General features: G+C 43.7%; 3 protein-coding genes across 4 annotated transcripts; 1 reads left to right on the top strand and 2 right to left on the bottom strand.

Moving 5' to 3' along the window:
• Window positions 1-118: 118 nt before the first annotated feature.
• On the bottom strand, window positions 119-1,834 carry LOC101159514 (beta-crystallin B1). The gene is made up of 6 exons (XM_011480108.3): window positions 1,730-1,834; window positions 1,528-1,628; window positions 1,294-1,412; window positions 1,097-1,229; window positions 865-1,007; window positions 119-786 (listed from the first exon to the last, which is right to left on the bottom strand). The coding sequence occupies exons 2-6, from the start codon at window positions 1,621-1,623 to the stop codon at window positions 615-617; spliced, it is 663 nt and encodes a 220-aa protein (XP_011478410.1). The 5' UTR covers window positions 1,624-1,628; window positions 1,730-1,834; the 3' UTR covers window positions 119-614.
• Window positions 1,835-2,636: 802 nt separating this feature from the next.
• On the top strand, window positions 2,637-4,474 carry LOC101160002 (beta-crystallin A1). Its single transcript, XM_004073246.4, has 6 exons — window positions 2,637-2,756; window positions 2,929-3,011; window positions 3,103-3,221; window positions 3,386-3,527; window positions 3,601-3,743; window positions 3,853-4,474. The coding sequence occupies exons 2-6, from the start codon at window positions 2,937-2,939 to the stop codon at window positions 3,998-4,000; spliced, it is 627 nt and encodes a 208-aa protein (XP_004073294.1). The 5' UTR covers window positions 2,637-2,756; window positions 2,929-2,936; the 3' UTR covers window positions 4,001-4,474.
• A 1,820-nt stretch (window positions 4,475-6,294) lies between these two features.
• On the bottom strand, window positions 6,295-13,485 carry LOC105354892. Of its 2 annotated transcripts, none has more exons than XM_011480152.2 (6): window positions 12,758-13,485; window positions 12,007-12,125; window positions 10,599-11,830; window positions 9,538-10,371; window positions 9,148-9,249; window positions 6,295-7,523 (listed from the first exon to the last, which is right to left on the bottom strand). In XM_011480152.2, the coding sequence occupies exons 2-6, from the start codon at window positions 12,107-12,109 to the stop codon at window positions 6,972-6,974; spliced, it is 2,823 nt and encodes a 940-aa protein (XP_011478454.1). In that variant the 5' UTR covers window positions 12,110-12,125; window positions 12,758-13,485; the 3' UTR covers window positions 6,295-6,971. The 2 variants fall into 2 exon arrangements, with proteins under 2 accessions (XP_011478454.1, XP_020562200.1); XM_020706541.1 differs by having other exon boundaries at window positions 12,768-13,485.
• Window positions 13,486-14,129: the final 644 nt, after the last annotated feature.

The raw sequence follows: 14,129 nt of genomic DNA, 5'->3' as shown, positions 1-14,129 counted from the left end.
TCTCTTTGCTGGAAGCAAAAAAGTGCCCCAAATAAGTTTTAACACATGAATCGTGATAAACAATATTATTTTTCTTCTGTCTGTTATTTTGAATCTGTGTAATAAGTACCAACAAGAATATCTTTAAAATCCAGATTTTCCTTTTTATTGAAAACTTGGCCAGGAGTCTGTACAGTAGAGCGGGCGTGCACGAGGGCAGGTAGGAGGAGTCCATGGTCCATGGTTTCCCATGGTGTATCAAACCCTGAGCCGAAAATCATGAGTGTAAAACAGAGGTGTTGTGTTCCCTCTTCTGTGTCTTGGAGGACTGTGGAGGAGAATGAAGTGAGGGACTAAAAAAAAACAGGAGAAAAGGGGTAAAAGCTCAACCCACAGGGGAGAAAGAGAAAAGTAGAGACAGAGAGGGATCGATGGTGGTCTGGTGGTTTTTTTGAGGTCCAGCAGGTCTTTCCATGGAGGTGTTGTCTCCAATCAGGGGCAGAAGCGCATCTTCACCCTGTGTTAGATCGCAGATCTTCTACAAGGTAAAAGCCTCAGACATCTCTTCCCCTTTCCTTCTTCCTCCGCCCCTCTCCCTCACTTCCGCTCTTTCTCTTTCTCTCCTTCCCTGAGCCTCACTTGCTGGCCATGGTGTAGCAGCCATGTGGGTGCCACTGCATGTCACGAATACGTCTCACAGACTGGAACTGAGGATGGCGAGCGCCATACTCGTTGAAGTGCCTGTAGTCACCCTTCTCCAGCAGGTACTGGCTGCCACGATATCCAGGGAACTGGTATCCCACCCAGCTGGTGGTTAAAAGAAAACTTGTGTCAGTACTGGAAGGAATTGGAGGGTCTTTCGATTATTAATTGATGCTGACTCACGTTCCGCAGCTGACCATGATGCTGCCAACTCTGTCAGTGAAGCCGTAGGAGAAAAGACTGGGAACGTCATCGTCCATGATCTCCATCTTGCGGCCCTTGAACTCTCCCACCTCGTACAAGCAGATCTTGTGCTTCTCAGGGTCCTGGGCAAATGTAAATAAAATTAACTCCAATTTGTACAAAATTACGGTCAAACAAAGAGGAAATCTGAAAGAATGAGTGCAGGTTTTACCATTCTGACAGGCCTGAAGGACAGGAGGTAGTCGTTCCTCTGGCAGTTGCTCCAGGAGTCCCAGCGGGGGTACTCTCCCTTCTCCAGGATGTACATCTCACCACAGAAGTTCATCTGCTCGAATCCCACGAAGCTGGAGAAGAGACGGAGTTACACGCATCCAGACAGAAATGCAGAGAAAGTGTGTTGAGACTTACGGTCCACACTCAATACGCAGGGAGCGCACGCGGTCCATGCCCATCTCACACACATTCATGCACTCGTTGTTGATCTCAATCATGCGGCCCTGGAAATTCTCCTGATCGAACACATACATCTAAAGAGGGGGCAAAAGCAGAAAAAAATGTGTTAGAAATGATCCACAATGTATGGGTGCTTTGATGTATATCACTCTGTTTTCTGCGACTGAACCACGTGAAAAATCCACCCACCCTGTAGGACATCATTCCCATCTCAGACTTCTTGCCCTGAGCAGCTTTCCCATCAGTCTGGGAAGAAGCCTTGGCCTTGGAATCTCCACTGGACATGATTACTGAGGGGTGAAAACAGCCAGAGAAGGTGTGTTTGTGTAAGACCCCCGACTTTTAATCATCACAACATCAAAGGGAAGCAGAGGTGTACGATGCACCTTACCTGTCTGTGTGCAACGCCTGCGCCGATCCTCACTCAGAGTGTGTGCGGTTTAGAATGTGCCTCTGTCTTTTATATGCTGGCGCTCACAGGAGACGGATTATGGGGAGAGAAACAAACCTGCTGAGGTCAGAGGCATGAGACAAAAGAAACCCCCACATCATCAGACGGGGACAAGCACAGGGGATGGGAGGAGGCCAGTGACAGAAACAGGGGCACAACATTTAAAACAGTGTTAAATATATAAAAAAGTATGATTTTTAAAAAGTTGATAGTTCAAAACTTTTGACAGACTTTTCAAAAGTATAAATATGTTTCAGGTTTTTATCCAAAGTTTTTCTTTTTGCTCACAAAATTCTGAGTAAGAGCAGACACAGAAAGATGCTTTAGTGACTTTTGTAAAAACTGTAGTGGACTTTAAGGAGAAGAACTTTTATTTTAGTTTATTTGTTTGAGATGCATGAAAAATGAAATTACAGTCAGGTTAATATTCATCCAGCATCCCCACGCATCACTGCGTTTGATCATCATAGCGCGCCTGCACACCCAGTGAGGATGGACATCTTTGTGTTTGACGTCTGTCCTCTCCTCCATCAATTCTATAAATTAGGTGAGGAAAAACTCAGTTATCATCTCCTTCAGTGCGCTTCTGTGCTTCGCCGTTAATCCCCACATTCTCCACCCCGATCCCAGTCCTTTGTGGCGGCGTGCGCGCCGGACTGCTGACCGGCGTCCGAACATCCCGGAGCGCCTTTTGTTCTCCAGCCTCAACAGCACTATGGGATCTGCTGAGCTGGCCAACGGAGCAGGACAACAGCATGGACCAGGTCGGCGGGGGCGCGCCTCCCAGCCACTCCTGCGCTGCACGGACGGCCCCCAGGATCAGAGGCGGGGGCGCGGACGCCCACCACAACGCGCGCTCCCTGACCACCGATATAAAACTGAAGCGCCAGGTTCTCTTAAAGCTCTACGCGAGGCAGGCGGTAGGCACGTATCACCCCCGAGGTCATCCTTTAGAGTGCCAGACTAGGTAAGGCCACAACTCTGCTTCAACTTGTCACACGCTCAAACCCAAAGCACTCAGACATCACCTCTCTTTGATACACCTCTGATTTGTTTCCATGTTTTTTTGGGTCAGTAATTTCATGATGCTTTAAATGACCTGTTCACTGGTGGTCACATCTTCTTGCATGTCCACATAGGAGACAACATGTACAGAACTACAAGGTCCCCAATGATGCAGCCGCTGGTCAACTCAGGAATGGGCATGGCTCCTTTCTTTAAGGTAGAAACACTCATTTACGCACATTTATATTTGTATTTACTCTCTCTATTTTTTTGTAACCTGTGAACATCTGCTCGTTTGGCCTTCCTAGGTGACTGTGTTCGAGCAGGAGCACTTCCAGGGAAAGTACCTGGAGTTTACCTCTGAGTGCTGCAACATCCAGGAGTGTGGAATGGACAATATTCGCTCCATCAGAGTGGAGAGTGGGGCGTAAGTCTCCCAAGTTTATTTTATGGCAACAAAACCCTTTACTGCTTTACCACACACACCCAAATATAACCACATTGCTTTATACTTAATGCAAAAAGGAGAAATATTATTTCACAGATATGTGAACTTTGTGTGCTTTGTGTACTTTGTGTGTGTTTGTGAAGCTGGGTGGGTTTCGAGCACCACGATTTCCAGGGCCAGCAGTTCATCCTGGAGAGAGGAGAGTATCCCCACTGGGACGCCTACAGCGGCTCCCTGTCCTACCACGTGGAGCGCCTCATGTCTCTGCGCCCCATCTACTGCGCAGTGAGTTATGCAGCGGCACTGTCCAACTGTCCAGCAAACGGGAAAAACACCAACATGTCCGTGTCTCTTCCAGTCCCACCAGAGCAGCCGCATGACCATCTATGAGAGGGAGAACTTCATGGGTCGCTGCGTGGAGGTCTGTGATGACTACCCTTCTCTGCAGGCCATGGGCTGGATGATGCCTGAGGTTGGCTCTATGCACGTGCAGTGCGGCGCGTAAGTTTTCGTGACCTTCTGTTCGATTAAAATAGTGCTTAGCCAGCTTCGTTTTAGCAAATTTCCATGCATCCAAGGGTTTTCTAAACGTAAGCGTGCTTCCCCACAGCTTTGTGTGCTACCAGTACCCTGGCTACAGGGGCCAGCAGTACATCATGGAGTGTGAGAGACACAGTGGAGACTACCAGCACTGGAGGAACTGGGGCTCTCACTGTCAGACCCCCCAGATCCAGTCCATCAGGCGTATCCAGCACTGAGAGAGGCTGAAAACTGAAGCTAACCCCCCCCCATCGGACAGCAGGTCCACCCCCACCCACACCCACCAGCCCCGCTCCTTCTACCCACAACCCCTTCCTGTCTTTCTTTCCCTCTCTCCCCCTTCCTCTCCTTCCTTTTGACTCGAGCCTCTGCAGCCGCCCCTAACAGACCCCCACCGATTTACAGCTGCTCCTATAGTGTGATAAGAGACAATATCACACTGTTCAAGCACAGGGAAGCACACATACACTTGATGACATAACTGACACGCACAGTGTATTTTTATTGGTTTGGAGGTCCCTGCACACGCTCACACACCTGTGCTGTCCTCTCACCTGATCCCAGCTGGTGGAGCAAAGCAGGCGTTTTGTCCCCAGCTGCACACACTCTCCTCGGTGCAGCTCAGATGTGCGGTGTTGTTGTGTAGGAGGTCGACCCACAGGTGGATGATTAATAAACTCATTTTCACTTCACCATGTCTCGTTTTTATTTGCTTATTTCAGTGCAGTCTGTGACAGTGACTGGTTTCATAAAAGAGGAATAGAAATCTGCAACTTTTTTTTCAATCAAAGTTTTTCATGTTTCTCTGCAATCATTATAGCTGATAAGTCGTGTACATTTTAGTAAATTTTATTTTCTATATTATTTTAAAATAAAGAAAAAGTGTTGCCTATTTTTACAATTCAATGTTAACGTATTTGATGTATAAACTACAACAAATCATTTATAAAATCTGTTGTATTAGAAGCTTGATCCACAAAGTGAGTCCAAGTTCAAGTGAACAATTTGTGCTACGGAAGATGGCTTCCTGCAAAAAAAAGGGATGAAAAAATGCAAGAGGAAAGCATTCGGTACCAGTAGAATAAACAAGCAATCATAAAACAAATGCTAATACCTCATTGCAATGAATAGTTTATTTATTTTCACATTTAATGGCTGAATTATCTTAATTTTGTATTTCTAATATTTGTAAGCAAAGGCACAGCTGTCATCGGATCCTCGAAGAACTGAGGGTCTAACCATCCGTTTTTTGGCAAATGTGCATCTTAGCAACAGTATCAAAGTGGTGGTAGTGTGGTGGTATGGGGCTGTGTTGACACCGTAGGGCCTGGAATGCTTTTCTTTGGTAGACGGAACCACAAACTCCGCCTTTTAACAAAAAAATTGAAATATAAAAGAAATTCAGTGGGAGAATATTCTCCACCTGTTTATGTCTTTAAAGCCCCACTCTGATTATCTTTAATCTATTGTAGAAGCATTCCCAGTGGTATTTTAATTATGATTATGCAGTTTCGAAGCAAAATATAAAAAGCCTGTTATTTTCTAGGACATGTTTCTGCAGAGGGGCATAAGTACTTCAGAAATTTTCCTCCAAGTTGGACCGGAGTGAGCCCACCCCTACTTCCCATCATCAATCTATCTACACGCTCTCCCGCTGGCTTACAGCCCCTCACACCCCCAACATAGCATTACTAATGGAACAAAAATGGCGAGCAATATTGGCTCTATCAAGCCGTACAGTTTTTAATGAATGCAACAACTTTCAAAGTGTCTATAGTGCTAATAACTTAGTTCTTTTGTTATCAGACAAACAATATATTTGAAACATACCTGACATGTTTCGATGGAGACGTTCGTCTTTACCAGAGTTGTACAGTTTTAAGCCAGATGCCAGCTCGGACAAAGATCTATTTGTCTACAAGTGCATGCATCAGAATGAAGCAGAGCAGGGAGTTTGTGGCCTGCCCAGCTTATATTCTACGTCACAAATACAATCTATCTCCAATGACATTTCTTCTTTTGCTCCTGATAGACAACCTTTTAAAAAAAGAAATACTCAGATATGCAATTTTAAACTTACAATACCACACACGTATGTTAAAAAACACCTTTTCATCTGAGTGGGTCATTTAGGTGTAGTGCATTTGTGTTCTGCTGTAGACAACGATCCAAAACACACCAGTGAACACTGCCTTTGGATGGCTTAGAGATTACAGTAAAAGCACATCACGGTACAACTCATTTGTAGTTAATGCAAACTCCAGCTTAAGGTAAATCACAGTTGTTTTAATTTATTAACTTATTTGAAAAAATATTGTAACATGCTTTTAAATTAAAGGTGCAAAAAAATATATTGTTTAGCTTGAGATTAGTAATAAAAACTGTTTACAACTCAACAGCTGAATACTAAAGGTTGAAATGTGCAGTTACTGAGAAACGCAGTGATGCGATTGTGAAAAGCACAAAAAAAAACTGAACAACTCTTTCATTTGAAGACAGTCAACAGCAGTTGTAAAACAGAAAATTGTTTATTATGAAAATGTAAATGTAAGAAACGCACTGAAAACAGGAAAAAGTGCCAAACAAAAGCGGACTCTAAAATGTTTACCTGGAGCAAACTGGTAGAACAGAGGCTAGTTGTAGTTAAAACTAATAAAACACTCCAAATGCATTCTAATGCTGAACATCTCTCCCCTTCCTGCCTTTTTTATGATATGGAATTAAAACCATAAAAACAAATGTTTTTTCTTTTTTTCTTTCTGAACAAATGTACCAAACTTTTGCAAATGATCATCAATAACACTACAACTGTTCCCATAAAAAACATCTGAGCACAAACTCCTTAATAATTCAACCTAATGTGTTTTGTTTCTTCTTGACATAAAGGCTAAATCTTTGTCTTTTCGTGAACATCAGTGGGGATCGGACCACGAGAAACTTTCTCTGTACCGAGGTTGAACATGGAAACACAATCAAAATGAAACAGGATATCAGACAAACCTTCTCCATAATTCCTGGCTAAATGACACCAGTTCAGAAATCTTCTCTAAGAACTAACGTGGGGACAGGAAGAGATTCTCCAGCATCAAATTCTTTGTGTCGTGTTTCTTTCTTCGAGAACTCAGTGATCCTAACCGCTGGATCCAGTGGAACCAGACCAGAACTATAATCGTATCAAACCCCGCAGCCCTAAATGAGACTCCCCTGCTCCTCCTGATCTCCTTCCAAATCGATGATCTCATCATCATCATCATCGCTGCTCTTTATCTCCATTCTTATCACCTGTCCCAACTTCTCTTCTTCCTTTAGTTTTGTGTCTTGGAGATAATCGCTCTCGCTTCTCAGAGAAACCGTTTCCACATCGATGACTTCGTCCTGCTCTGTAGAGGAGAGGTCCTCAGGTCCAAAAGATGGTGAGAGTGTTTCCCGAGCAAGCGGCGGCGTCTGGTCAATGCAAGGCCTTTTGCGTATGGTGGAAGTGTGACTCGTTTCCTCACATGCTGCTTCCCTCTTTCTTCCCCCGAGTGTCGGATCTTCAAGATCTTTACGTAGCAGCAGGGTAAAGTCTTCCTCACGTTCCTCTTGATGATCCTCTGCTTGGTCATCTGAGTCATTCCCAGAATCCACCTGAACTGTCTCCTCTGCTTCATTAGACAGGATGGGAGATTGAGCTCTTTTTCTGCCTCTTCTTGACCTGTGACCTTGCTCTGCTGGGGGGGATTCTTCAGCTAGAGGGAGTTCCTAAAAAAGATATTTAAAAATTCAAGCTGGACGCAGTGTTGTATGGGCTGCAGGCACTACCCGTCCCTGCCCTCACCGCCCATCCGGACCCACCCTCACTGGCTAGGCAACTGCTGCACGTCCCTCTCTCTCCCCTTTTGCCCCTGCCACCCTAGTCATGACAAATTCATGAAAACCCTTTTTTCAAAATGGCGGCTTTTCTGTTGGTTTTATCTCCATGGCAACTATTTAATTTTTTTGTTGCATGGGGTGACGAACAGGTCTATGTAATTTTTAGAAAAATCGTTAATAGTAAACTTCTGAGGTTTTTGTCAACCATATGTTCATATCGTAAGTGACATCATTTCAATCAGCTTGAGCCATTGATTCATGTAATAAATTTTGATTTACATATTTTAAATGTATTAAATCTTTTTCCCCAAGTGGCTTCCCAATGATGCTCAAGGAGTTAGGAGGTGATAAATCCCTCGGGGGAGTTGAAATCTGGTCCTATAGGGGCTTTTTTGTTAATTCATGATGGCAGCCTCTTCCTGAGGTCAAAGGTCAATGAAACTTCAGCTGTGGTTGTAGATGTAGAAAAATCACTTGAACCAAAGTTTTCTTCTCTTATATTGTAGGAAAATGTGAAAATCAGCCAATTTCCCACTTTGACACAAAATGGTCCTGTGGTCATCCCAAAATAACTTCTCTTGGAAGTCTCCCTGACACGTGTGCTTTGGTTTTGTTAGTGGATTTTGAACTTTTTTCTTTTTAAACCCATAAAAGATTTTGGCCCCATTGATTTTTTTTTATGGTTTCACCCCTGCTGTGATGTCATCAAAAATTTGAGGAGGGTCTACACTCTGCCCAAAATTCATTTTCACCGGTTTATCACACTCCTTAAGCTATGTTCACACTGCCACAAGCGTCCCCTTCCAATGAAAAGTCTATATAAACCGGCGTTTTGGGCTACCACGTTCGAAACTCTAGCGTTTGCGCGTAGCTATGCAAGTCTTTATGACCATTTTCAGGCTGTACGTACAAAACGCTTGACCATTGAACACGTGCTGCCCGTCAAACCAGGTTGAACCTTGACCAATCAGGGACTCGAATTTGGTCATGATATATGATATAAAAAATGACCTGTTTTACATGAGCTCTCATTTTTTATTCATGTTTTTAATGTTGACATTGTTATTGTAAATGTAAATTATTATTTCCCCCCTAGCCAGGACTCCCTCGAAAAAGAGATTCTTAATCTCAATGGGACAATTCCTGGGTAAATAAAGGTTAAATGAGAAAAAAAAAAAAAAGGATAATTCCCTGTTTTAGAATTGATCACGGAGGAGAAATGACTGATTGCGGTTTGTGGCCGTTCGTGGAATTCTATGATGCCGAGTCTTTCATGTACTTAAATAGAGCAGTGAAAGCAAAAGCCCGGAGCAGGACTCACCAGATTTGCACCACTTCTACATTTTGCACGCTTCCAACTGTAGATGGGCGGACATGCACTATTCAACAGTAGAAAACAAAGAAGCCCCTCCCTGAGTGTCCACCATGAACACCATGGGCTAAACACTTGTTGTTGAACAAATGCCCGATGTATAGGTAGCTGTAGACTCACATGACAGATGTCAACACTCACCTCAGAGAGCTCTCTGGTTTTTCTGCTTCGGATTGGATAAACCTTTAAGCCTCTGGACACGTGGTCACACAGGCATTTTTCAGGAGGTAAACTGTTCTGGGCCTTTAAAGACAAAAATCATTTTTAAAAAAAGTAGCTGATCTGAACGTGAAAACTGGAAAAGGGAGATTTGATCAGTCGAGCGGAGCATTCAGCTGCTCTGCTCTAACAGAGACTTTTTTTAATCAACATTTTTGGAACAGTTTTTCCTAAAGGCAGAACTCCTCATTCAAACTCATTTCTAAGCAGAGGAGTGAGGAGGAGAAGTGAATCCTCCACTGACATGCCGTGCAACCAAAGAAATGTCCCTTTTAAATCATCATGATTTACTGAGGGATTAAAGGGTTTTACCTTATTTTCTAGAGTCTTGCTGCTGTGTTTCTGCCGATTGTCTGCCTGCTCATTGACACTTTTGGCCTCTGCGTCCTTCTTCCTCTTTTTCTGAACTTTCTTCTCCAGTGAGAGCATAAAGGTCTTTGCCCTTTTCCTTTTTCTTGTTTTCTTTGTAGCTTTCTGGGAATCTATAGAGAGGACGTCACCAACAGCAGGGGCTTCACTCGGCTCTGCCTGCGGCGATCGCGAATGATGTCCGTTTATGGCTGCCTGAGAACTTCTGACCTGTCCAGCTTCCTGTTCCTGAGGGTCGCTCGAGCTCCTGGTTTGAGTCTGGACGGTGCAACGCCGGCTGGCATCTGAGGAGTTGGCATTACTCTCCTCACAATCCTCTCTGACACGACAGCTCTCAACGTGCTGCTCAAAGGATTGTAGAAAACTGTCCAGAATTTCATTCAGCTCTCCTTCAAACTGCTGCTGCAAAACCGGCCCCTCCGAGCCCGTGGGGGGGTCCTGCTGCTTGCTACGGGTTTGCGAGGAATCAAGAGTGTTGCTGCTGATTGGAAGAGGACACTGTTGCTGTGCAGGTGTGTTGTTGTCCTCTGGTAAAATATGAAGCCCCATCATGACCTCCTCCAGAAGACGGTCAATGTGCTCGGGCTGCTCCTCCTGAGGAGGAAGAGGGGTGGTGTGGAGGATGGGCGACGCCCCGGGCGCGTGGGGGGCAGCATGGGGAAGTGAGGTGTGAGCTGAAGATGTCTGCATGGGTCTGGTGGAGGAGGATGATGAGGGAACAGAAACGGAGGATGATCTGTTCCTGGAAACCTGGGTTTGGTTCTCCTGAAGACTTTTCTGCAATCAGCAAGAGAACGACTTTTCAGGAACAAAACAAAATCCATAAGAAAAGGGTTTCAATGGTTGATTTATAAAACTTAACATGCTTTTAGAAAAACATCTTTAAAGTCCCACACCATTAAAAAGGGGAAGAGTTGGGATGCATTCCCAGTCTGTTTAAAGCTTACTTATTGATTTTGCATGATGTTTTGTGAGATGCTCCGTCGCGGCTGCATATGACTCACCTGCTGACGGAGGGAGCTCCTTTCCCCTCCCATGATCCTCGGCTGATCCTTTTTGATCGGGCTGAGCTTCCACGCCTGGCTGCATCCTCTCTGTCTCCTTGTTGGTGTCAAACCATCTCTAGTCTTCAGACACAACATCTTGCCAACCGTTCCTCCGCCCTGACCCGTCCTGGGTGTTTTTACCCCCCACCTATGTAGAAACATCTTCTGCAGCCTGCTTATCTTCACAGTCGGCACATCCACCACTATTTGAGTCCCCGTTCTCTGCCCTCTTGAGCCGCGGGGCCTCCCTCGCGGTCTCCTGACTCTCTGCTGACCTGATCTGGCTGCACGCTCACCTCTCTGCCCCCCCCTGCCTCTCCTCCTGTGTCCCTGGTCTTGCTCTTTGCTTTTGTTCACAAAGTAGTTGATGAATCCGGGGATGTTGTCTTGAAAATGTTCAAAGTCCTCGTCCTCTGACTCTTCCGCTGCCACTGCATCTCTGTCTGGCCCCTGAGAACCAGTCCAGCTGCTCTGAGGCTCAGGGGTCTCTGACAACATCTGTTGGGAAAAATGAGTAAGGGGTGGGGGGTCTGTCCTGGCTGGCACCAGTGCAGCAGAATGAGAGGCTTCTTTAGCACCAGCTGGAGGGGTGGAGCATGAAAACTGGTGAGGCTGGTTGTCCTTTGGAGGGCAGAATACAGCAACAGGGACACACTGAGGGTAATCTGGTTGTGTTACATTCTGAAAGGCCCCCACCTCAACTGCCTCAAAGGAAGCCAGTGGAAGAACAAGGGGGGCTGCGTTTGTCTCTTCTGTTTGAGTCCACACCTCTTTTCCAACACCCGACAGTGTCTCTTTCCAAAGGTAAGTGTTCCCTTCCACCACCTCTCGCCTCCACCTACCCCGTTGCCCCTCATCCTCCTCCCTCCTCCGGGGTTCTGTTTGTACTTCTACCTCTTTGCAGCGACACAGCTCTGCCCTCCTTCTGTCATCTGTTTCAATCACTTCCACCAATCCATGGATTCCTAGCATAGCCGCAGCAGAAATGGCCTCCTGCTTCTCGTTTTCTGCCACTCCTGTCATCCTTCCCGTGTAAAAGAGACTGACCAGGTGGAGCAAGGTGGAGGCACCCAAAGTTGGGAACTCCAGGAGCCAACTCTGTCCTGCAGGAGGCGGCAAGGAGGAGAGAGCCGAGTAGATGGAGGGACTGAGAGCTGACAGAATGCAGCCGTGCACGGGCACTGAAGCATCTGCAGGACAGCCAGAAGAACACAAACGATTAGAAATGTAACTTCCTCCAGTCAAAAATGTGTTTCCTGAAACCCAAACATGCTTTTAAACTACTTATACATTGGACAAAATAGGGAAAACATACAGTTTTGTGCAAATAAAACAACAAAACAAAACGAATTGTTTGTGTTTATACCTTTCGCCTTGAGTAATACATCACACAAATGTTTGCACCGTTGTTGTCGCTGCAGCTCAGCAAGGAGGAGGACTTCAAAATCAGGCTTTTGGAGGGTGTACATCCCCCACCTCCGTTTTCTTTAGAGTAAATTTTTTAAAAACACAAAAGAAAATATGAAAATAAATCAATACAAATGATCTGAAAGACAGATCTGCTCTAATAAAGCAAGAAAATATCATTTAAAATTTGAACGTGAACAATAAAGTTTGAGCTTTTTGATCTGAGGGGCTAATAAGCACAAGAAATATCTTTCCCAGCTTTATTGAGCACAGCGAAAGCACAAAAACTCATAGAAGCAAATGTAAATGACGAAGTAATAGGTTTTCTTCGCTGGCTTATAGATTTGACTTTGCTCTTTTATGGAACTATACGATAACTTGACATGTTATGATGCAACAATGCACGACTTCAAAAATAACCTTTTTAGCTAAATAAAATAAAGCAATGGATTGGCTATTACAGGTTTAACTTTCGGTTGCTTCGCAGCGGCTCAGATGCATGATGGGACTTCAAGAGGCTGCCTGGTTAGCCGGACTTTGCTAACTTTTACGCTGGCAAATTCTGCGTAATGCGGACACTGTAACCCGCGAATCAAATCTTATTAACACACATATTGTAGACTGAAAGCATTTCCATGCTCTCGTGAATTGCTTTAAGCCCGCGCTGTCTTTGGTTGGTAAAATGCAGTTCTCAGAATTCACCCACTTACTTTAACTCACCGTCTACAAAAATCCCGGTCTTCTTCTAGATTTTCCCTCCCACAGCACAAACAAACACAGAAAAGTAATTTTCTTAAAAATACATATTTTTTCATAAATTAAAAAAACTACATCATTAATAGTAAAAGTAATTTTCTACTTAACTTTCTCTTTTTTTAATTTTTTTTAGAATCCAGCGCGTGTATCACAGTAGGGTCATCTACGGGTCAGCATGGCGGTCAAATCCAAAGTAGCAACAGTGTAAATGTTTTACCGCTAGAGGGCAGCAGCGACAGCAAAAAGCCGTTACAGAAAGGCCAATGAATAAACAGAAATACAGTGTGACGTCATCCATTTGTGTTGGGAAGGGACCTTAACACAAAAGATAATTTATCTTCTTAATGTTGAATTTTTAAATATGCCAAACCTATGTAATTTTTAACTTGATTTCTTTCACTTCCCATCTTTCTCTTTTTCTGTTCATTGTTGGAAAATTCCGGTTTACACACTATTCTTGGGTAAGTAATAAAGACATCAGAGAACTTTTCCAGAAAAAAATTGTAAAGTTGCCCCTTTTTTTCATTGAAGGAAAATTTCCTTTGAAAATCTTACATACATTTGACCCTGCAAAAACCCATTTTAGGAAGATTTAAACCAAATACTGACTTAATGTGTCCCTTTTATAAACTCTCACCAGGATCAGTTAATCTTTTTTTGGCTTTGCCCCTTTTCTTTGGCAAATTTTCTGTAATTTCTTTGGTCACAAAAGTACACACTCCTTTCCTTTGCTTTGGAATATACATCGTTTGGCTTCCACCAACACAAGAATATGCTATTTAAGTTTTTAATAAACGTACTTAACCTCCTTGCTAAATTTTACATTCATAAATGTAACATTTTTAACAAAATCCCAAATTTGTCTTTGTTTTTGGTGGAGGTCAGACCATATTTTTAATTAATTATTTTTTATTAACATAACTTTCAAATTTCTTAAAATTTGGTCCCAGCATAAAATTGTTTAAATTGTTTAATCTGTAATGTTTAGTGAAATCCAATTTTACATACTCATTCTGTACTTTTATTGATTCCAACACCAGGCACTTTATTTAAAAAAAAAAGTCTCAACCTACTGGAAAAATCTATTTTTCTTTATATCATTATAAGATAATTGAATGAATGAAGGAATGAATGATACCTTTATTAATCCCACGATGAGGAAATTAGGTTCCAGTACAACTCGTACAAGAGAAATAAACATACAGTTCGATGTTGACTGAGGTTGCAGCCGTAACGTGACGTCAGCGCACCTGACACAGCAATCCTAAAACCAAGAATATGTATTGCAAATAAAAGCTACAACTATTAGCACCGTATAAGTAAGCG

The sequence above is a fragment of the Oryzias latipes genome, chromosome 10 (genome assembly GCF_002234675.1).
Source record: "Oryzias latipes chromosome 10, ASM223467v1".
NCBI lineage: Eukaryota > Metazoa > Chordata > Actinopteri > Beloniformes > Adrianichthyidae > Oryzias > Oryzias latipes.
Note: the sequence above shows the minus strand (reverse complement) of the source record. Positions and strands in the feature narration are given on the sequence as shown.